At 36.6% G+C, this 23,179-nt stretch overlaps 5 protein-coding genes and 1 non-coding gene across 6 annotated transcripts; 3 read left to right on the top strand and 3 right to left on the bottom strand.

The window, feature by feature from the left end:
- Positions 1 to 53: 53 nt before the first annotated feature.
- On the bottom strand, positions 54 to 1,883 carry KRE30 (ATP-binding cassette family ATPase; the record flags this gene model as incomplete). The annotated part of the gene is made up of 1 exon (XM_043193938.1): positions 54 to 1,883. One exon carries the CDS (start codon positions 1,881 to 1,883, stop codon positions 54 to 56), a length of 1,830 nt encoding a protein of 609 aa, XP_043050990.1.
- Positions 1,884 to 2,753: 870 nt separating this feature from the next.
- BLM3 (Blm3p) lies at positions 2,754 to 9,401 on the top strand (the record flags this gene model as incomplete). The annotated part of the gene is made up of 1 exon (XM_043193937.1): positions 2,754 to 9,401. The coding sequence occupies one exon, from the start codon at positions 2,754 to 2,756 to the stop codon at positions 9,399 to 9,401; it is 6,648 nt and encodes a 2,215-aa protein (XP_043050989.1).
- A 3,824-nt stretch (positions 9,402 to 13,225) lies between these two features.
- KQ657_003205 lies at positions 13,226 to 13,307 on the top strand. The gene has a single exon. It is a non-coding gene; the product is annotated as a tRNA-Ser (tRNA).
- Positions 13,308 to 13,422: 115 nt separating this feature from the next.
- SEC11 (signal peptidase complex catalytic subunit) lies at positions 13,423 to 13,923 on the bottom strand (the record flags this gene model as incomplete). Its single annotated transcript, XM_043193936.1, has 1 exon — positions 13,423 to 13,923. The coding sequence occupies one exon, from the start codon at positions 13,921 to 13,923 to the stop codon at positions 13,423 to 13,425; it is 501 nt and encodes a 166-aa protein (XP_043050988.1).
- Positions 13,924 to 15,224: 1,301 nt separating this feature from the next.
- KQ657_003203 (phosphopantothenoylcysteine decarboxylase complex subunit) lies at positions 15,225 to 17,069 on the top strand (the record flags this gene model as incomplete). The annotated part of the gene is made up of 2 exons (XM_043193935.1): positions 15,225 to 15,229; positions 15,269 to 17,069. The coding sequence occupies 2 exons, from the start codon at positions 15,225 to 15,227 to the stop codon at positions 17,067 to 17,069; spliced, it is 1,806 nt and encodes a 601-aa protein (XP_043050987.1).
- Positions 17,070 to 21,227: 4,158 nt separating this feature from the next.
- On the bottom strand, positions 21,228 to 23,016 carry TRM1 (tRNA (guanine26-N2)-dimethyltransferase; the record flags this gene model as incomplete). Its single annotated transcript, XM_043193934.1, has 2 exons — positions 21,228 to 22,962; positions 23,009 to 23,016. 2 exons carry the CDS (start codon positions 23,014 to 23,016, stop codon positions 21,228 to 21,230), a joined length of 1,743 nt encoding a protein of 580 aa, XP_043050986.1.
- Positions 23,017 to 23,179: the final 163 nt, after the last annotated feature.

Below are 23,179 nucleotides of genomic sequence, written 5' to 3'. Positions count from 1 at the left end.
TTAAACGGAACTCTATAAACTACTGCAAAAAAGAACTAGAACAATTATTATATTTATAACACAACCTCACTAGCCAATTTCTTCTTGTAAGCCAAAATACCACCTTCCCATCTGGTAGCTGTCTTGTTCTCGATAACAAAAATATCCTTAGCAACCTTATCCAATAATCTGAAGTCATGTGACACGATTACTACACCACCATTGAATTCGTTAATGGCTTCAGCCAAAGAATCAATGGTAGATAAGTCCAACCCGTTAGTAGGTTCATCTAATAAGATCAAGTTAGGAGCTTCTAATGCCAAAAGAGCAAAAACAACTCTTGATCTTTGACCTTCAGATAATGTAGCCATAGTAGCAGTTTGACCTTCACCAGTTAAACCATAACGACCCAATTGCTGTCTCCAGTATTGATAATCCTCAGAAATGTTGGAGAATTTTTGTCTAACAAATTCTAAGGGGGACATCGTCAAATCCAATTGATCAGCTGAATGTTGCGAGTAAACACCCAATTTGATATGTGTATGTCTAATAACTCTACCTTGTTGAGGCGTCAAAATACCTTGGAATAATTTCAATAAAGTAGATTTACCAATACCATTAGGACCAACCAAGGCAACTCTTGAATCCATATCAATACCAATATCCAAATGTTCATACAAATTGTCTTCAGGATTACCACTGTACGAGAAGGACATATCATCGAAAGCCAAAACTGGTGGAGGTAACTTTTCAACTTCAGGGAATCTAAAGGAGAAAACCTTATCGGGGACAACTGGTTCAATAAGACCATCGGCTTCCATCTTATCCAAAATCTTTTGTCTAGATTTTGCTTGTCTAACCAAGTTAGCATATGTACCAGCAGAAGCAATAAACTTCTTGATATCCTTAATTTCTTCTTGCTGCTTGTTGTATTGTTTCATTTGGTTGGTTTCCAATTCAGTTCTAGTCTTCAAATAAGAGTCGTAATTACCACCAAACATCAACAACTTCTTCATTCTCATATCAATCATATTGGTACAAACAGTGTTTAAGAAATCTTGAGAATGGGAAACCAAAATCAAAATCTTATCAAACTTACTTAAATAAGCTTCTAACCACACACAGGCAGCTAAATCCAAATGGGCAGTAGGATCATCCAACAACAACATGGTTGGCTTAACGAACAAAGCTTTGGCCAAAGCAACTCTCATTCTCCAACCACCAGACATATCTTTAGTCTTCTTCAAGATAGTCTTAGAGTTGAAACCCAAACCAGTTAAAATGACAGCAGCTCTAGCTTCAAAAGTAGAAGGATCCATTTCATCAATCTTTTCGTATAAAGGCTCAAGAGTTGGATGTTCTGGACCTTCGTTAACAATGGTTTCTTCAACCAAATCTTCCAAAGCTTTCAATTCAGCTTCAGCTTCTCTAACAACATATTCTAAAGCAGAATATTCAGTTGGGTCAGCAGGTTCATTCAAAAGATAGATATCAATGTTTTTGGGGATAGGGTATTCTCTAGCAGCCAATGCCTTTAAGAAAGTAGATTTACCACAACCATTTTCACCCAACAAACCATATCTATTACCATAATTTAATTCTAAATCGGAGTCTTGAATCAAGACCTTACCATGGAATAATAAGGAAACAGATGACATCTTAACATCTCGAGAAGTTTCCAAAGAATCTAAGACACCAGTGGTAACTCTGTCACTGATACCATCGTCATCTGTTTGTAACTTCAACTTGGCAATCTTAGTGGCAGCATCATCGACTTCCTTCTCTTCTGCATCCTTGGCTGCCTGCTTCTTAGTCTTCTTAGTGGCCTTTCCTTCAGAAGCCTTCTTGGCTTCTCTTTCTAATCTTTTAGCTTCTCTCTTAGCTTTGGAGGCAGAAACAGACATTTTTTGATACGCTAATACTAAAATTTACGAAACGTATGTACGATATGATTTCTATGGGCTTTATTCACCACTTAAACGGTACCTCATTGCATTTTTTCAAATGGTTTTTTTCGACAACACACGACGACGGGTACCTTTTTCTCGATGAGATGGCCCAAAATAGTATACACTTAAGCTTCATCACGTGATAGACAGACCTTATATCTTATTCTAGAAGATGCCTGAAAATTCTGGTAGAAGATTGTCATGTAAAAAGTGATTGTAGGTGTTAAATTGGGAAACACTTCAGAGCTTACGCATATCACTGAACTTATAGTAGTATCCCATTTACTAGTAGTTGTATAACACTTGTTAGGAGTGGCATCCCTAAATTCTCACACCTACGCGCTACCACACAAATATATGGACCTCGTCTTGTAATTGTAAGACTTGAACCTTGGAATAGTACTTACCTTTCCATGAACATATTTAAATATACATTAGGTTGTAAATTATTGAGTTATAGCTACTTGAGTATTGTGATATTTGAAACCTAAAATTACTCTACTATTATACTACTAATGCATGCCTTGAATCAAGAAATAAGTTCATGGTCACGTGATCTACTTTTTATTGATGGTAATACCATTAACTTTTCTTATTGTATATATGGCCATCAAAATTGAAGAGTGCTACCATTTTTTTTGCCATCTGCTTGACTCCTTCTTTTAAGCACTTTAAAAGTCAACCCCAAATACTATATAAAAGTAGTCTCAAACACTCAGATCTCTGTGCTTTTTCAAATAGAAGCACTTTTTTTTGCGTTATAAGGTGGGATAATTATCAATCGTGGTGGTGTCTAATAGTGAAAATAAAAGGTCTTGGACCGTGATGTCACAAGACAATAAGCCGGAGTCCGATGATGGATCTTCGAAATTGCTCAAAGTTCCTAAGCCAGACTTGGGTAGTAGTACCATCAACAACAATATTGACTCCAAAAATGGTTCCCAAGGCGGCGAAGAGGATTTGGGGCAATACGATCTTCGATCCTTTACTCCGATTACAAGGCAAAAGATAGAAAATGTAAGCTCTAGCAAAACTTTACTGTCATACACTTTTCTTGAAACGAGTAGAGAGAAGCATTATAATTTAGATTACCCTAATGACACTGAACGTCTTGAATCGTTACAATTGGATCCAACCTCGAGATTTTATGCCAGACGTCGTAAAAGAACCATTGATCTAAAAAAGTTACTCCCTTATAAAATAGAAGGACCTACCGAATATGCTAGGTTTTTAAGTCATATAGTGACTCATTTATATATTGCAGTGAAATCTTTGGATCTTCAAGGTGCTCTTAGTATTAGTGCTAAAGATTTAGCTGCAATACGAGATCTGGCAGGTATATCTGACGTGGACTTAGCACTAGAAACAAATTTGTTTGAGTTATCCGAATCCAATCAACTTCAAAGAGAAGATTCCTTTGATATGGAATCAGAGGGATACTTTATTGCTAATGACGTTGATGAAAGTGGATCAGATAATGATTATGAAAATGACGATGAAGGTGAAGAAGAATCCGTTGAACAGGATGACGATATGGATTCCGGTGGAACTTTTGAAGACCATTCAGCTGGTCAGATTAGAAAATCTCCCAAATCAGCAGCAACTGTTAGTGTGAAGATTTGGACTCAAGAGTTAATGACCTGGTTAAAAGTGAAATATGATATGCCATTGTCGTTAAGAATTGCATTAATTAAGGTATATTATGCCATATGTACAAGCAGAGGTCAGAAATTGAGTTTGAAAATTTATGCCAATGCTTTCCGTGAGTTATCTAAAGATACAAAACTTATCAAAAGCCAAGGTCTTATTTTACCTTGGAAGCCAATATACCATATTTTACATCAAATGTTGCATCCAGTTGAAAAACCAAGCGAATCATTAGATAGCCATCTGGTTATGAAAATTTTAGAGCGTGCTTCAATTTTCTTTCCATCGGAGGAATTACCAGAGATTTATTCTACCATTGCATCATATTTTTCCCCTAGACAAGCAAAATGGGTTTCAATTGTATTAAGATTGTTGCCTTTGAAGTTTGATGAAGGTGGAAGAGAGTCTATTAATGACATTAGACATTATATACCTTCAATTTTTAATATGTGGGTTCAATTTGATGACAGCTCCAATTTCAGCGGATTTTTAGCTACGGTAGCAGATGCTGCATTGAATGAGCTTAATGATAATCCCAAATCGGTTTCATACTTGAAATTGGGCGAATATGGACTTTTCACAGAAACAGAAATGAGATATATGTTTACATATTTGTTGAATGGATTACTGATCAATAAATCAAAATATGGTTCTCAAGTAATTAATCATGTTCTGAGTGTTGTGGGTGCAATTGTACTTTCCATCACTTCAAATAACTCGAACTCGAATAATGAAATGAGTCCTATTATTAGCTTCATCCAATCACTTTTGAATTCAATTGAAACTTTTGTTCATCCTACGAATAGTGGTTCATGGTCTGTTCATATTGCAGAAATGATTTCTAATTTGGTACATTGGGTACACAAAAGATATAACAGAGAAAGGGAAGTTGATGGGAAATGTTATGATATTCCAAATGAATATAAACTTGATGATAAAACAATAAACCAATTCATTGAAATTGTACTTCCAATTGTTAGAATTGGATTACATTCCAAACACGACCAAGCAACCCGTCTTTATATTCCTTGTCTTGATTCCCTTGCTCATATGAATTCTGAATTGGTTTTAGAGAATGTTTTATTGGATATTTACGATTCCTTAGACTCAGTCATCTCCAATCATCGTATATTCCTTGCCTTGAGAATTATTTCAATGCTAGCAAGATACTTTGCTACCACACCAATCTATCGGGTACATTTAACCAGAATAATGCTGATGGTCGTCCCAGGGATCGATTCTAATGATCTAACGAAAACTGGACATACTGTTGATCTTCTTACAACGATTGCAGCTTTCGTTCCGATTTACGATTTAACTAACGGTACCGGTGATATAAACGTGGCCATGATGTACACTGAAATGCATTTGGAGTCATTAAGAACAAACTTATATTTGAAGGCTTCTTCTAAACCTATTGTGAAGTTTGAAACCACTGAGGAAAGTGAATTAGAAGCTTTGAAAAACTCTACGGTGGCATTTCCTACTATTATGGAAAGGGTTTTAGAAAGATATTTCATATTGCTTCAAAATCTTCCTGATATGACGCACGCAACAGAAGTTGATGTTCAACTTGTTGATGCATTGCCTCGATTATTCTCCCTTGTTACAGAAGCATCATCCGATGAAATCTTTAGGGCAATGAGATCCCAGATATTCAAATTTGTGTTTGAGAATACCATTCACAGTGTGGATTCGTCCGTAGCATCGTTATGTGGGGAAGTTATTCGAAGAGAGCCTCTGTATTTTAAAACAATCTGCCCTCAATTTTTGGATAAAATCCGTGAAGCATTGGCCGATGTTTCAGGGGATGCCCATAATGTACTTGAAGTTTCACCTAGGGACCAACCATTTGTTTGGTATATGTCAATTTTCATTGATATGACTGCAGAAGCAAATGGTCATATTCTTGATTGCGGGAAAGAATTGACAGATCTTTCATTGGAAGTAATGCTGAACATCAGAGGTTATGGAACTTCCTTTTACGCAGCGCATTTGACTGCTGGAGTTCTTAGAGCTCTTACCCAAATTAAAATCAAAGAAGCTAGATTAATTTCCCCAGCATTTACTGCCCGGGAAAACGTTTCTGCGCTGTGTTGGGGTGGCTTTCTGCTTGATGAGTACAGATTTTCAAAAGAAAACTTGAGTTTCGATTGGTTTGTGCCCGAACAGAAGCATATTACCTTTGCAATTGATTTCTTTAGTAGTCATGTGAAAGCTGCTTTGGAGTTTTTCACCAAAACTATTAGCTCTTACGATGCTTCAGTAAACTCAGTCAAGAAACAGCAAATTGTTAATCATATTCGTGGCCATTTGTTTTACTTAGGATTTTCCATCTCTGGAATGTCAAGCTTATTTGATCCTTCATTTGAAGAAAACATTCCAAGCTTAACTGCACATGAAAGCCAAACTTTGAAAAGTAGGCTTGTGCTTCTACAGGAAATTAGAAACATGGAAGGCCAACTGAGTTTTGAAGATTTGCAAATTGAAGATTTACAAGCTAATTTCAAACAAATTGTATCTAATTTGGAAAATGTTGAACTTGATCAAGCAAATAACTTATCTCCGTCGAACTCTTATGATGTGAAGATGAGCTCAACTGAGGAAATTAGTGATAAGTCATCATCATCTACTGAAATCTTGAAAGAAGGTAACGAGACAGCTCATGCCTTTTCTCCTACTCCACAACTATCTTTAGATCTTGGTGATCAAGATTTGAATTCAACATCATCTGTAGATGGCTCTCGTAGTGAGACACCATCTAAAGTTGAAGAAGATGAATTCAATATAAATCCTGGTATGACATTTAGACAACGGAAACTCTACTCCAGCAATTATTTCTTTGGTGATGATTTGGAAACAAGAAGAGCCAATCCTCAGTATATCCGGTTGCATAAAATTAGGCATTTGATTGGTAGAAGTTTGCATCTTATTAATAAGTTTCTTACGGCAAATTTCATGGACAATGATAAGTTGATGTGCATTTTCCTACTTATACTTCGAGTTTGGTTCATCGACGTTGGTAGTAGTAGAGTCTTTCACGCATCTGATTCAAAAACAAAATTTACTCATATGAAGTATCTTTTGAATTTGGATGATATAAGGAAACCATTTACAAGACTTGGCTTTGCAAGAAGATTGGAAGCGTATCAACAGCTTAGAGTTTCTCTCCATGCGACTTCCAGAACTCAAACCAAGTTGGATAGAATTCTTTTGGAAGATATTTTGAAATTGAGTACTTCCACATATGATACCGTTAGTGGAAGTGCCATCAACGCTATTCTGGATATCATGAAACGTACAAGTGGTTCTTACAGTCTTATTGTAAGGTCAATGTTCAAATTCTTTTCCAAGGCAATTGAGGATAAAGATAGCAAAAAGATAAGCAGTATTCTTCGAGTATTTAAGATGAAGAGATTAAATGTTAGGATTCAAAATGATTGTTTCAATGTTGAAAAATTTGTGACATTATTACATAAGTCCCTAAGTGTTGATGACATTGAAGTCGATGATTTGGTGGATACTTTATTGCGTGGAGTCGAAGAGAATGTCACACCACCAAGTGAAGTTTGTATTATAGATGAAAATGCAGTTGATGCTATTAGACCTTCTGACTCCAAAATTGATTTAGAGATTAAAGCTGTTACAATAGCAAAGGAGAAGAAGAGAAAGTTGTTTGTCTCAAAGTTAATCCAGTTTCAGGAGAAATTGGTGTCTTTGGCAAAATCTTATAAGCACTGGAGGATTTTAAACTCATGTTTGTCTTCAGTGGCTATGTTGCAACAATCCAGTGAAATTCCTTTAAATTCTTCAGTTATTGAGCTCTTTGCTGAATCGTCCTTCTCTGAGTATGCATTTATTTCTCTGGTAAGCTTGAAGGGAATTAGCAATGCAGTTTTGCGTATACAAGTCAAGGAAAGGTACGGTAAAGACATTAGAAATTATATGGATTTTGATTCTTTACGTCGTGATTTCTCCATAGTAAACACGGAGATGGTTGATGGGAAACTGTACTCGGAGAAATTTAGAGATGAGCTCAATAATGAAACTCCAAACTACTTTATCGATGCCGAAGGAGGTAAAGGGTGGCTCTTTTGGGGTAAGTCAATGACTGTGGGTCATAATGAAAGGTCTTTCCCTAGTACTATTTCACTGGAAGATAGAATGACCATGGAAGTTCTCAACAAGTTTATTACAAAGAAGTGGTTAATTTATATCATTCAACTTGGAATTGCTGACAACGAAAGTGCTTCGTCATTCTTTTCTGATGATGTTGATGCAATTGGATCGCTTATTTTTTTGATTTCCAACGACATTATAAAGTCTCTTACATATCAGGAGATCCTTGAGTGCATTGATGAGTTGTATGTCAAGGATGATAATGCATCCCATATCAATTTGTTTCAAATTATTGCAGGGCTTTTACTTGCAGACTCATTCACTAAACCGGAGTATATTTCAATTCGTGATGATTTCCTCGTCAAGTTTTTAACCAAAGTTTTGGAGCAAGACTTAAATCCTGGAAATGCCAATATTTGGGGTTCCTTTTCTACATGGCTTACGTTTCAAATGGATTGTCGGAGAATCAAACGGGTTATGGATGTTTTTTTGAAATTTAGAGTGGATTCACATACCAATTATCCTGTTAGGGATACCATTCGTTTGCGTTATTTGACAGAGATGTATTTGTCTAAAAGTTTTTCTCAAAGCAACGAGTGTGAGGAACTATTGCAAATGTGCCTAGAGAATATCAGTGTTGACTATTTGGACTTGAGAACTGGAATTGGTAATTTAATGTGTGATCTTGTTGTTGCTTATCCGAGAGATACGTATGGCAATGCTGAGAAGTATATTGAATCGGTTAATTCAAATGACTTGAGTTTTTATAAGAGTTCAGCACCCAAAGGACTTGTTGATGTTACCAGGAAGGCATTTGATAAGGTATTGGAAATGTATCCATCAGTCGAACATCTCGCTCCACAAGAGATTGTGAAATCTCAATTCTTTTATGGGGCTCAGACATTACTTGTGTGGATTGAAGTCGCCATGAGGTTTACTAGATCTCCAATTCGTGATCTCTTAGTCTCCCATGTGATGCCATTATTGAATCTTTTGATTGGAATGAAGGAAGTATGTCAAATTGGTAACCTTGATCCTTTACGTGTTGTTATTAAGTTGAGTAAAGTTCGGTTTAGCCCTCCAGAATTGGAATTGATACTTCAAATGGTAGAAAAGTATTTCAATGGAACTTTGAACAGTGTTCAAACATTAATTCTTGGAGAATTCACCGTTGTGCTAATTTTTAAGAATTTATTCTTATTAACTGATGAACAAAGAAATCGTTTCTTTGAAATGACAAACCAACGACTTTATCATGATGTACCAATCATCAGAGAAGCAGCAGGTGCCATATTGTCAGGTATTATTCATATGTCACCTCCCAAACAAGGAGCACAATTTATTGCTAAATGCACAAAGGATTATACCAAAAAGTTGGATACCATTAGAAAGAAATATAGGAAGCAAGGCTTTAAGAATATTCCATCTCAAGAAATGAATCAACTTCATGGAGTGACTTTGGGATTAGGAGCTTTGATCAATGCGTATCCATATGTTTCACCGCCTCCACAATGGATGCCCAAGGTCATGAGTATATTGGCAACTAAATGTGCTGGATTGCCTGGGATTGTTGGTAAATCTGCGAAGAATACCTTTTCAACTATTCGTAAGACCAGACAAGATACTTGGCATATTGATAGTAAGGTATTCACACCTGAACAGATGGAAAGCATGGAAGGGGTTTTATGGACCAGTTACTATGTTTAGAATTCATAATTATAGACTTTTTAGACGTAATCCCATATATTTAGTACCTTTGAATTATGAATTACAACCCTAATAGGAATCAGTAGGTGAGTGTGTGGGGCTCTGTAAGCCATAACTTTCACCCCGGCACTAGTCATTTGTTGTACCTGCAACTGCACTATTGGAAGATAAAACATTACTTTGAATGCTCAATTATTTGAAGTTGCTTCATTTGATTTGGAAAGTGCTTCAAGACGTCTGCCGTCTTTTGTAACTAGTTTGGCTTATAATGAGCATCTTCTCAGGCTACTAAACTGAGGTCGTGCATCACTGTTAGTCAAGTCGCGGAACACAAAAATAAAGCTTAATGGCATGTCATTTTTTGCAGCCAATTCAAGCAACAACCAACTGGAAACTGGAGGATGCACTCCTGTAGCACATGATAAGATGGATGGCATCTAAGAATTGACGGTATCGTACAATGCCTAGCGTTAATAATCAAATAAAGGCATAAAGTGGAGATCGTGGACTTGTACTTATTGTTAAATTACTTCAAACAATAAACCTGCGGCTGAACACGATGTGTATGTAGTCAGTTACTCGCAAGAGGTAGATGTTAGTTACTAGTTATTACTTGATTGATTCTAACACACGCTCTATTTAATACGTATAGTTAGCGATTCTCAATTTATACTTATGCTTGATTTTATCATAATAATTCCCTTTACTTCCACAATCACTGAGTTTTACTTGAGCTAAACCACTGCACTTGATCTACCTGTTTTTCGTTCCATTCTTCGCAAAGTTGCCTACGGAATCTCCTTAGCCTAGTGGGTAAAAAAAAACAATATTCTTCTTCTCCCGATAATTGATTAATTAACCAACCACATCATTAAAATACCTTAGTACCATAGACAAGAACCCAAAGAAGATTACATTGACTTTTAAGTATCCTACAATGGCCCCTCTCCCAAACATCGTCAGAAAACAACGGGATGATTTCCCTAAAGATACTAGTAATTTCGCAGCCGATGAGACAGGTCATAAATCATCTGTGGACATGGAACCAAATGATCTCAGGGCTCCGGGATATTTTTGGCCCACATACAACTTTTTTTGTTAGAATTGTCATCGAAGGCTTGGTTTTTGTTGGTGCCGTCTGTTTTGCCATTTATATTATGGAAGCGCTGAAGCCAAGAGAATAGTATGATCTTAAGCTTGGGTATCAATCAAACTGGTCTTGCGGAAAATTATTTAATCTTGCTGGAAACAAGGAAGCTGATAAAGAAAGTGGACTATTTTATAACTATGAGGCACCATTTGTACATAATTTTGACTAACCTAACTTTCTATAGCTCTACTACATATTTTATTCAATGAAAGATATTCACACATGAGAACTATAATCTACTCTCTAACAGCATGCTTACAAGCTATAAAAACAAAAAAAGTTGTTTGTGGGCCAAATATATCTCGGAGCCCTCCCAGGGGCCCCATTTCTTTTGATACACCAAAGCCAACATACAACATGAAGCCATATGCTGATACCGCACCATACTATCTTCAACAGTGTTATGCTCAATTGATGCTCCTGTCTTCGTTCCGATATCGCTTCTCAAGTATCATTCCCGAGGTACCACAGAACTTGATCACTTGTTGGCAAGTCTGTGCTATTTATGCCATACGCGTTCGTGAAGAACCTCTAAAGTCGATTGCTTCGCACGTCCGTGCTATCAAGCTCATTCACGAGGTACCTCATAACCTGCTCTTTTGTTGGCATGTCCGTGCCATTTAATCCTGACACATTCCCGCCAATTTTCCCAGTATTCTCTCTTGTTGGTCCCTTTGTCGTTCCATCAGGGTAAAATGTTGTATTAATGTATTCCTCACTGACTGCCACTTTTGTTAACGCTTTTGTCTTATAAAAGTTAGTTACGGCTTTAGTTCCATCTTCAGTAGTTTCCACACATAGTGGCTCTATCGAGGTGGTGAAAGCCTTAGGTTCTGTTTCCAGAGATGGACCAATGGTCGTTTCGATAGTTGGGAATTTCTGAGTATGTTTGCTGGGAAGTTTCCAAACGCAGGTTTAAATGTAGACAACGATGTCGAATTCTAAGACAGCTTTTTAGTGTTAACACCTTTTCTTGTTAGTCCCATCGGGGCAGCAGGTTTAGTTACGTCTTGAGTGCTATCATCATTATGTTTTTGACTTGTTGGCAGAATCCATTCACTGAGATCATTTGTTTCCGCGCCCAAAGGTAGCTTAACACTGTTTCTCCGGCTACTCCAAAAGCTTGCATCTGTAATAATTAGTGTGTATATTACTACTCCAGCCAAAAATGAAACAGCTTAGGTTTTTATTAGGAACTTTGCACTGTATGTGTAAGCATTTTCTTTCTCAGAGACAGTGGTCATTTCACTAATCATTGAATTCAATTCTATTATGTCGTAAGTTTACATATCAACGAGGGAATCTAAAAATAAAAAAAAGGCAGATCCACTTCGTTTTATACTTTCCCCGTATTTACCCATCTGTACCCACCTGTACTCATCTGTACTCTTACGCAGGTGGATTACTGAAGTTGTAAAAGCTGTGGTGAAGGAAACAGTAAATGCTGAAATTTAGATTATATGTAGTATGCTTAAGCATAATTCAACAACCTAACTATGGTAAAGTTAGAACGGTACTGTACTAATAAAAATATATTCTGCTAACGTAAATGTTATACTTTGTGATTTCTATCGAGATTAAAGAGTTGATTCTATTATAGCTGGCAAATATCTCATCTCTCATTAGCCATCCATCACGGTACTTCATGACCCTCTTCCACTCTTCCACATACATTTATATAGCAAAATTAGAGCCTATTCCTTAATGATGTCTTATACTAAGACACTGAATGCTCTAGTGGCTAATTGTGTAGTCAAAATTGAAATAAACTGTATCTTCTTGGGAAAACCAGGTCTATCTTTAAATTTATATACTACCATCTATAATACTATGATGGTACATTTATTTTGAAGTTCCAATGAAATGGTACTTTTTTAGCTTTAAAGTATTATAATATAATTCTATCATCAAATCTGTTACCCTTTTGAAATAAAGAAATTCATCACCTAGATGAAATTGAGATTGACCATCACTTTCTTCTTCTTCACCACTTTCAGTCACCACTATTCATTTTAACGTAACTGTTTGCAATCCAAATTGACTACCTGCAACCATTTATTGAAGTCTATAAAAGCACTCATTCAATTTAAAATTGATATTTCTTTTGATGAGTACTTAGATTTTGATTCAGGGCTATTTAGAACAGCAGATATCGACTCGTTAGCTACATTAGCACTAGATTGTCCATTAGTGTTTCCGTTTTCTTTTCAACACCATCATTTGTTTTGCACCCAAAGAGTACACACACTTGATTTTTGCATCAATACTTCCCCACAAAAGAAGCGATATGACGGTGTAGCAGTCAGATTTTGCTTGCACAATAGTTGATAGCATTAAGGGATATATTTAGAGAACTCTGTTGTTCATTTGTGTAGTTATGACGTAGGTGACACCTGAAGAATTCACTTTTTTTTGAAGGATACCATATATTTGTGAGAAAACCACTGACGACTATATAAACTGCTCTAAATGTAACTACCCAGACATACTCTTGGCTGAAATCCAGCCTGCCAACCGTCTATTTCACACTACATACCACTGTATTTCACTCACAGACTCACAGTGTTAAGCACATAGGAGCCATATAATGTCTTAGTTAGGGGTTCACCATACCCGGAGGAAGATTCTTGTGATAGCCTAATAAAGATGAGTGTTCCAAAAACACTCACAAATAGGCAACTTGTCCGAGTGGTTAAGGAGAAAGATTAGAAATCTTTTGGGCTTTGCCCGCGCAGGTTCGAATCCTGCAGTTGTCGTTGTTTTTTGATCTAACTTTTTACCTACACTTGGAGAGTACAATACTATACACGACATAGAGAATATTATGAACATTACGTGACTTATTTAATTATTATATATAATCTCGACTACTTACTCTGAAGAAAATAAAGCAGAAAGCCCCAACAAACCCAAGAGACCGAACTTGAAATATTGGTTCTCGCTAATTAAAATTGTAACGTACCCAAGTTTAGGTAAGTAGCCTTTAACAGTTCCAACCAAGTCTTCCTTTTGATTCAAATAATTTTGTTTATATGCATATAAGTTTAAGTCATCAACATTATTGTTGTCACCTTTTGTAAGCAATAATTGTTTTTTATCATTGTGATGTTCTCTCATAACTCTGTGAACTATTGGAATAGATTTACCCTTTACTTCATATACGACCACATCACCAACTTTGGCACGAGCATCGCGGTTCCAAAGGAAAAGAATATCACCTCTTTGGAATGCTGGTTCCATTGAACCTGAAAGAACCACAACTATGGGTGAATGTGAGTTAGCTACTAGGGATACAGCCTTCCAAACGATGAATGCTGATGAGAACACGTAAGCCAAAGTAAGGAATTGGGTCAATTGCTGCCTAAGATTCATTGTGATTTGAATAATGACTAAAGCTAATGGTGAGCAATATGAAAACTGTTTATCAACGTTATTTTGAAACGTTATTTGGGTTTGAAAGTAATGATTGGTTTTAGACTGTTTGTAGCTAATGGCTATTAGTTTTTCAAATCAACACCAAGAAGTGCGACATTTCTGAATATTCGCGGTAAAAGTATTTGCGACATGCACACTTAAGCACTCGAACAAATTACAGTGGTACCTATCGCAGTGGTACCTATCGCAGTGGCATCTCCACGGTGGCATCTACACCGTGGCAAAGACATATAAGGCCGCTGTATCAAGTTAATACTTACCGTATAAAACCATTTGTGAAAGTTGTAAAAACTATAAAAGTTTTCCGTGAATTTTAATGCGTCTCGTAGCCTACATCACGTAATGTACAACAGTAAATATATGAGCCATACCTACCAAGTCATACCATGTCAAGTAATATTTATTGTGTTATCCTTAATCACAAGTTTACCCCACCAGGTAGTGTTGGCATCCGTTATTCCCTCAAATTAAACATAGGATACTCCGCCGCAATCAGATTGGCGTACACAGGGGACATAACACAGAGTCAAATAGAAAGCGGAACAAATAATAGACAACCAGTAGTAAGAATAATAGTCTTATGAATAAAGTAATGAGAATAAAGTAGTAATAAGACTAACTGGAACAATGTAAGTGTAATAATATGAACAGAATAGAACAATAACCGCAGTGTTGCTGTGGTACTACAGTGGTGTTACAGTAGTACTGATAGTAGTGCCAACAGTAGTAATACAATGCAGTACTGATAGTAGTGCCAACAGTAGTAATACAATGCAGTACTACACTAATAGCAAGGTAATCGTTAGCGTAGTACAAACAGTAGTACTTAATGTAATCGTTGCCCTAATGTAACAGTAAACTTGATTTAACCTATCCCCTTTTCTAATTACATCATTCCCCACTATCATTTTGACGTCCATACTGTATCTTTGTTAGTAGTGTAGTGTATTATTATTAATACTACCCATTGTTTGAGTATTGGGTTAAAAAATTGGCTTTTCCTTACTCGGGTCCATTTTTGATCTCCTTAATAAAAGTCTCCAATCAAGTCGGATTTATTCTTATACCCGAACCTATAATACTTTTCTTTTCTTTCGGTCTTCATTTCTTTTCATCTCCTTTAATTTTGATTCCATTTGCTCGTTTCTATGGCCGAAGAAGATCATCTACAACAGTTGGCTACTGCCAGCCCAAAAGTCCCTCAACAACCCCCATATAATCTCGATTCCCTCTCTCCAATGTCGTCTCACCCATCTACACCAGTTACAAGTATACCAAATAGAAGTACACCACTCACAGGTACAACTACCACTACTACTACTACTACCGCACCTCCAATATCCAATCCACAAGCTCCAGTAAGAGCAAACTCGATATCCACTCGACACAATAGTACGACCACTATACTTAACAATTCTTCTGCTTCTGTTTCTGCTTCTCATAATGGCACTTCAAATTCGCCAGCAATTTCTCGTGAAAATAGCATCTCGGTGGCTTCACTTCAACTGCATAAACTGATTGCTGCTCAACACACAGTCTCCTTTTCAAACTTACAATCTCATGAAAGATCTCGTCGTTTCACTATTCTGGCTCAACCAGGCACATCATCATCTTTGGCTGATTCGGGTCTGAGTTCAAGTCCAGCTCCGTCACGAAAATCAAGTGTTAAACGTTCAAGCCACAGCCATAATGTGACTCCAAATACTTCTACTTCAAACGGAAATGGTGGTTCCAGTGGTGGTGGGGACTTTCTACAGTTTGTTCCCTCAAAACGAACAAGCCCTCCAACTTTTATAACAGTCAATTATTTATCTGATCTGCCGGATACTCTGACAATCCCGTCATCTTCTTATTCATCTGTACCTTTCACAAATACCATATCGCCTACAACTTCAGCAAAACAGGTTCCAACTGTGTCTTCTACTACTGCTACTTCAAGTATGACTCATAAATTACCAACCCTTACTACTCAAGGTCTTCCAATCAACCCAAACTTTTCAATGACAACTCCAATTACTCCAACTGCTACTCCACAACAGGAATTACGGACGCGTACAAATCTGCTATTACGATCACCTCAAAATGTCGGTGACTCTTCGAGTTCAGAACCAGTACAATTCCGAGAACCTACTATATCAAGAAACACTTCCATGAGTAAGAAGCCTTCTAAAGTGCCAAAACAAGTGGTTGAAACAGCTGGTCCAGCTGTTCCATTCCAACAATATGTCAGCAACGAAGATGATGGCAAATGTCATATTCTTGTGGCTTGTACTGGGTCTGTGGCTACCATTAAAGTGCCAATGATAATAAACAAGTTGTTTCAAATTTATGGCACTTCCCGTATTTCTATCCAGTTAATTGTTACCAAACATGCATGTCATTTCCTTAAAGGGTTGAAGATCCATCAAGATGTTAAAATATGGCGTGATGAAGACGAATGGACCAATTTTAAAGATGTAGCAAAGGAACCCAACAATAATACTCCTTCACATTCCACTGCTATTAAGAATTGCAAATTAATTCTTCACAATGAGTTACGTAAATGGGCCGATATTATGTTGATTGCTCCTCTTTCTGCCAATACTTTGGCTAAAATTGCCAATGGTATAAGTGACAATCTTTTGACAAGTATCGTTAGACTGTGGGGGCCTTGTAACCCACAAGCATACCCCCCAGCACAAGGAACTATTCAAGAAGAACAAAATAAACCCATTTTGGTGGCTCCTGCCATGAATACGTTTATGTATACCCACCCAATAACTGCAAAACAGCTTCTCGCTATAAGCAGCTCTGATGGAGGTTTTGGAATAGAAGTCTTGAAACCGGTGGAAAAGGTATTGGTGTGTGGAGATATAGGGATGGGAGGTATGAGAGAATGGAGTGAAATCGTTGACATCATGAGAGCAAGAATCAAACAACTTCGAGAGTCAACTGATAAGGTTGATGAAGAAGATGAAGAGGAGGAAGATGACGATGACGATGAAGACGATGATGAAGATGACGATGACGATGAAGAAGAAGAAGAAGATGACGATGACGAAGAAGATGAAGACGAAGAAGATGAACAGGAGGACATTAATTAAAGCCATTAAGATGCTATATAATTTGTTCGTCGTGACGGTGACCAAGAGCATTAATATTAAATAAAAATAATATATAGTAGCCATGATTTTGGTTTAATATTAAGTGCTTTTAACTAAAAGAAGATTTTGTAAGTGTCACTAACTTCCAAGTCATTTTCTATTATAATTGGTCGTAGCCATTTTAAATGCAATTTATTGGATTCCACTACCAATGGCCAGAGATCTTCACCAGATGCCCATAGTTTCGTGAATTCAAGGCTATTGATGTAATGATGTTTAATCATTAGAGCGTAAAGTAAAGAATCTACCAAATCATCTATTTTAGTAGGTCCCATTAGTGAAATATCATTTCCATAGTTTGTTGCGACATAATGGAAAAGTTCCTTTGCATTAACTTTATTAATGAGTTGAAGGCCATTAATCATTGACGAATGGTTTTGAATCCAATTGAATATAAGTTTTATTCGATATTGCTTCGCTTTAGCTGTGGATATATTTATAAATCTGTTGATCCAAAAATTGGCCATTTTAGAGGAAGTTACAGACATTAATAGACTTTGAGTAGATAGAGCTCTTTGTTCTAAATCGGCTTGTATATGAGCGAAAATCATTGCTTCAAAAGTATAATTGACCAAAATTGCTGGAAGGGTCGAGGAATTCCCATTGGAACGTGTTCTTTGAACTTCTACAGCCACTACTGAAGGCTGTTTAGGTATAACTTTCTGCTGAACAAAAGAGTAGGACATATGGGCTAATGGAATATGAGGTGAACAATCAAATAGTTGATCATTTGTATAAGGTAAAGGTGGGAATAATTTATGAAGATCATATTTATTCCAACTTAAAAGTGTATTTGAATTCTTATTGGTATCGAAACTTACATGAGCCATTGATAGGTTTTTAATCCCTACATCAATGGCTAATACCGATTTAGGGTAGTGTGCTAATGATGATGATGATGAATGTAACTTTTGAAAATGATTTGAAAGTTGTGTAATAGCTTTAGCTTTAGTTGGTGGTATTGAAAGACCACATAGCGCTGCTATATGTTTCAATTGGACAGACTTTAGAGCAGCAAGATCAGAAGGACTCATGGAGGTTGAAGATTGATTGTATGTACTATGTTTATTTTCTTAGGTTTGAAATTGATGGCACTTACGCGTTAGGGCTTATCACGTGTACCATATAAATTGGTGTCTGATTTTTGTCGGATGTGCGTGTCTGAAATAGTTATGGGGATTTGAAGTATATACACACCTAACCAATTTCACGCCACTTTTAATTTATACAAACAACACACGTCTGCACACACTAATTATACCGCATTAGGAAAGGCCATGGAGTCAAAATGTTCTTCTCTCTTAACTCAAATTTTGAGAGAAGCATTAGTGAGCAGTTAGATTGATTCAACATCCCACCCAGCTAAAGGACACTGTAGTAATATGTAATTTGTAACATGTTCTATGCTTGTATAATTTACGAACGTGCTAAGTATGTATCGTAAACTCGGAAAATTTCGTAGCGTATTGCGGCTCGAGCTGCAAAACTAAAAATAGATGGCTTTTCAAACTAGGGTGTGCATGCAACCTATTCTCGAAAAATTGGTTTAAGAAAGTTATGCCTAGGATGTTGGCGCAGTAACGAATGGAGATATGATTCACCAACTATTACGAGAATGCAGCAGATAAGTGGAAGAAAACGTCCTGTAGTAGTAATATTCTGGTCTGGATGTACGTCCTAATTTGGGCGCAATATCGATTCAAAATTGAGTGAGGTTAAGATTGTGGATAACATTCCCCCTGGGTAGCAATGAATCGTTTGTAACAGATTGGAATTTAATCTCATCTAAAATCTTTTTCAAGGCAAAATGAAACGGACTAATTTTCCGAAGAATAAATATTTACACCACCAACAAATTATGACTAAGAAATTATTATCAACGCCAGGACTAAAAATACCCCCAACCGCGTTATAATAGGGGAGTAGAAATCGATTACGCACAGAATCTACTACCAAAGTCAAATCTCAACCAAATGGAATCAGGGGTTATTAAATTTTAGGGGGTGGGGATGAAGAAATTAATTAATTCAGAACCCCGTCGTTGTAATTAGTAGTATAGGCAAGGGTTACAAATTGGGAGTTTAAAGGCGGTTTATAGCAATTAATACATAGCAAAGCTCAAAACCAGTGGCACGGTTTCATCCTAATTGTTTAACTCAAGAATAAATGAAATAAATGATTACTTATGCTACAATTATTATCTGGCAGAATAATAGTAGAGTCACACCCCCAGTGAAGATGTTTGGTGGTTGGAAAAGGATAACTCAGCCGATCGAAAGATGTCTGCTGCGTCAGTATCCACAGCAATTCTTTTTTTCATTTTTGACTTCATTACTACCGTAAACCAATGGAATTACATCTCCGATAATCAATTAAATGGTGGTGCGGCGTAGCAATATTCAAGTAATCAACTCCACCAAGAAAACACCGTATCGAATTTTTAAACAACATTAAAGCCCCCCACGCCATGTTGATGAGTATGTACATCGGGTCTCTTCGTTAAATCTCTCCCAGTCAGACGACATATAAGAGCCAACTTAATTTTTTCTTTTGTGAAATGCTTTTGTGTATTTCTAAACATGGGGCTGGCGTTATCAACTTGAGTTCCTTATGGAAAGAAAGATGGCAGTGCAATTCAGTCACACGCTATGTTTCAAAATGAAGTGATTTAAGTATGAAAAAGTAATTTGTAATGCAATTATTATGCTGTCATAAAGACTCTACATACAGGTGACCAACGTAATAGTGATGACTATGAATGGTTTGCAGTTTCTCTGTGTGCGTCGTTATCTCTAACGACAGATTATTTTTGTGGTCGTGTAGACATTCTATCGGCAATATGGTCTTGTGTTTTCTGTTTGCTTCGGTATTGTTCTGCGGTTTTTGTCGGCATTTTAGCATTCGTTTCTTTTTCGCCAATAGCATACGCTTTTCACAGTAGGCTTTTTTGTCTCAAGACCTCTGGCCAACTTCGGAAAGACGACACGCTGAATAAAAATGGCAAATCTACAACTGAAATCAAGCTTATGATAACTAGTAGTAATTTTAGTAGTGATTTCTTTTTTCTATTGCTAAGATTGAAAATGATATGTAATCGTACGTTTAATCTGTTAATGTCCGAATGTCTGGAAAAGTCCTGCAGATAGAAGATTCTTTCTTTTTCCTTCTATCTCCCGGAGGCGTATAAATTCTCTTTTTGTGTACGCTACGGTACTCCCTTTTTGCTATACTGCATTAAAGTTAAAATTTTCTTTATGTTATGTGCACTTCAGCCTCAAGTCTTACTCATCCCGCCTTTATGGCATAATCGTAATCTCTCCATCCCCTGGATTATGCCTTAATTGAAATAGTATAAATATTCAACCACCCCCCTTGATAGCAACAGAATTTTCTTATGATTTTTTTCTTTCCATTATCAACTTTACATTTACACATATATTAAAAATGCAATTCAAGACTTTCGCTATCGCTTTGACTGCTGCTTCTGTTGTTTCTGCTGCTAACAACACCTCCAACCACTCCAACTCCACCTCTGCCGACTCTGGTGCTGGTGTCCAAGTTGCTTCTGCTGGTTTGTTGGGTGCTGCTGCTGCTGGTGCCATTGCTTTGTTCTTGTAAGCGGGCTAACTAATATACTCTTAGTTGACGTTTGTCTACATTAACAATTTCCAATAGAGCCAACCAAACAAATTCAGTTTTTTCTTTGTATTATTGTTTTCTTATCACAGTGTTGCTACTGCCTGGGTATGGATTAAAATCATGCCCGCTGGTCAGCTCAAGATTCAGCCTAATATATCTCTACAGCTGCTTTCTTGGTGTTTCAGTTTGTATGTTTAAGGTTTTTATATTTTTTGACTTTGTTGAACCACTGTTTGTAGTGGATTCTGCTTTTTTATAGATTAATATTAATTTACTTACTAAGTAATTAATTCAAACTGTAATAACATACTCGTGAGATGAAAAAAATCATCTCTTAATGCATTGATTAAGAAACTTGAAACCAAGTCACGTGATGATGAGAAATTACGCTAGTCTATGAAAGGAAACAGTATACATTTGGTTCTACTTCTCATGATAATACTTAAACATATAATTATTCTATTGGTTCGTTGGTCTTGATTTCGGACCCCAGTTCTTTGTGGGATTCTCTTGGTACCTTGTCATCTTTAATTTTCTTAACTTAGCTATACCTTCACTTACTGGGTTAACACCATCATAATCAATTTTGGTATCTTGAAACTGTTCAGTATTATCATTTAACCATTTCAAAACTTTATAACCAATCATACCTTCTTTCAAATTAGGATGAACATTAACGTCTTGTTTCCAAATGGCTAATTTCAATTCATCTTTTTCAGTCAATGATGCTTTACCTTTTAAAACAGATAATTGCTCTTTATTACTTTGAACCATCCAATCTTGGAAAATCTTTAATATTATTTCCCATGGACAATCTGTCTTAATACTGTTTCGTTTAGCATGTGTTAAACTGACTCTATAACCCAAATTCCCCACTACTTTAGAAAATGTATCAAGAGATATCGGTGGACTTTTGAAATATGACAGTAACTGGTTCAAATTAATATAAAATGGAACATCATTTAATTCACTCTTTGCCAAACTTAACATCCCTTTAATTCTTTCTCTGGTTCCAAATTGTTTATCACTAGCTTCATCTCGTATCCTCAAAACTTCTTCAATAAATTCATGGTTGTGCAATTGGCCCTCCCACATTGGTCCAGCAATATTAATTACACTTGAACAGTACTTACAATTCCCATTGTTATCAAGACTCTTCAACAATTTACCATCTAACCTAGGAACTTGGTGTTTTCCCTTTTCGGTTCTTCCCAAAGGTTGAGGGATTCTATGACCACATCCAACACAATGGAATACTTGCATATTTTGACTAGCTAACTGCTTAACTTCCAATGGGCTAGTACGTATTCTAATAAAACATCTCATGTAAAAATCAATCAGCAACGAAAGTAATGGCTCAATGCTTTTCTTGTACTTGGCTGCAGATCTTGCTACCAGACCTAAAATCAATCTAAGTCCAGCTTCATGGTTGGCATCAGTACCCATTGGATTATTACCAAAGTTATGACCACCATACAAGGCAAAACACTTCTCAGGAAACCCATTACCTGCAAGAACCCCAGCATCTGTACAGGTAACCACTAAAAGACCATCATCTTTGATCAGTTGAATAGCACCATCAAGAAATGGAGATGCTGTACCATATGGATCTAAATCCACCACATGAAACTTACTTTTATTTTCTGGAGAATTCATCACTTGAATAGCATCACCCAAATTAGATTTAGCCTTGGTTTCAACTTGATTATATTCTATATTACGGTTAATTGACTCAACTGCAGCTGGTAACAAGTCGTTAGCTACGACTTGAGATATCTGGGGGATTTCATGAGCATATCTAATAGCACGAAGTCCAGTTGCACTTAATGCTTCAAGGATTTTAATATATGAATTGTTGGAAGAACTTTCATCATTGCTAGAATTTGCAGCAATAGTTTTCCGCCTCTTAACTTCTTTAATGCCTTCTTTGTATTTATGCTGATACAATTCACTCCAAGCAGTGATTCCCATAATACTCAAATCTCTATTGAATTGTTGAATTGGATTATAAAACACCTCATCCTTTTTAGGAGTAAGAACTATGGCTTTCCCTTCTCTAATGGCATTATATTCATTAAGGTCTAAGCTATCAGAGGGAGGGAGTTCCAGAGGTACTGTATTAGCTGAATTGGTAGCTAAAGATGGATTTGCAGGAAGATCTTGTTTTGATTCCAGTTTGACTTTGGACATGGCTCTAAAAAAAATGCAATTCAATCGAATACTTTTCCGAATAAGCATACGTTAGCATTCAAGCCAATAGTGAGAGAACAGTTTTAAAGTCAAACGTCAGTGTCGTATGAGTATCTCATCGCACATCAATGAGTTTGCAAAAGACTACATTGAGAGGGACAGAAAGTCGTGCACACTCCAATAAATGTTAAGAATGGGGATAGTAAGGGCAACTAAAATAG

The sequence above is a fragment of the Scheffersomyces spartinae genome, assembly GCF_019049425.1.
Source record: "Scheffersomyces spartinae strain ARV_011 chromosome Unknown scaffold_3, whole genome shotgun sequence".
In the NCBI taxonomy this organism is placed as follows: domain Eukaryota; kingdom Fungi; phylum Ascomycota; class Pichiomycetes; order Serinales; family Debaryomycetaceae; genus Lizanozyma; species Lizanozyma spartinae.
The sequence above is the reverse complement of the archived record's forward strand: the minus strand, read 5'-3'. Positions and strand labels throughout refer to the sequence as shown.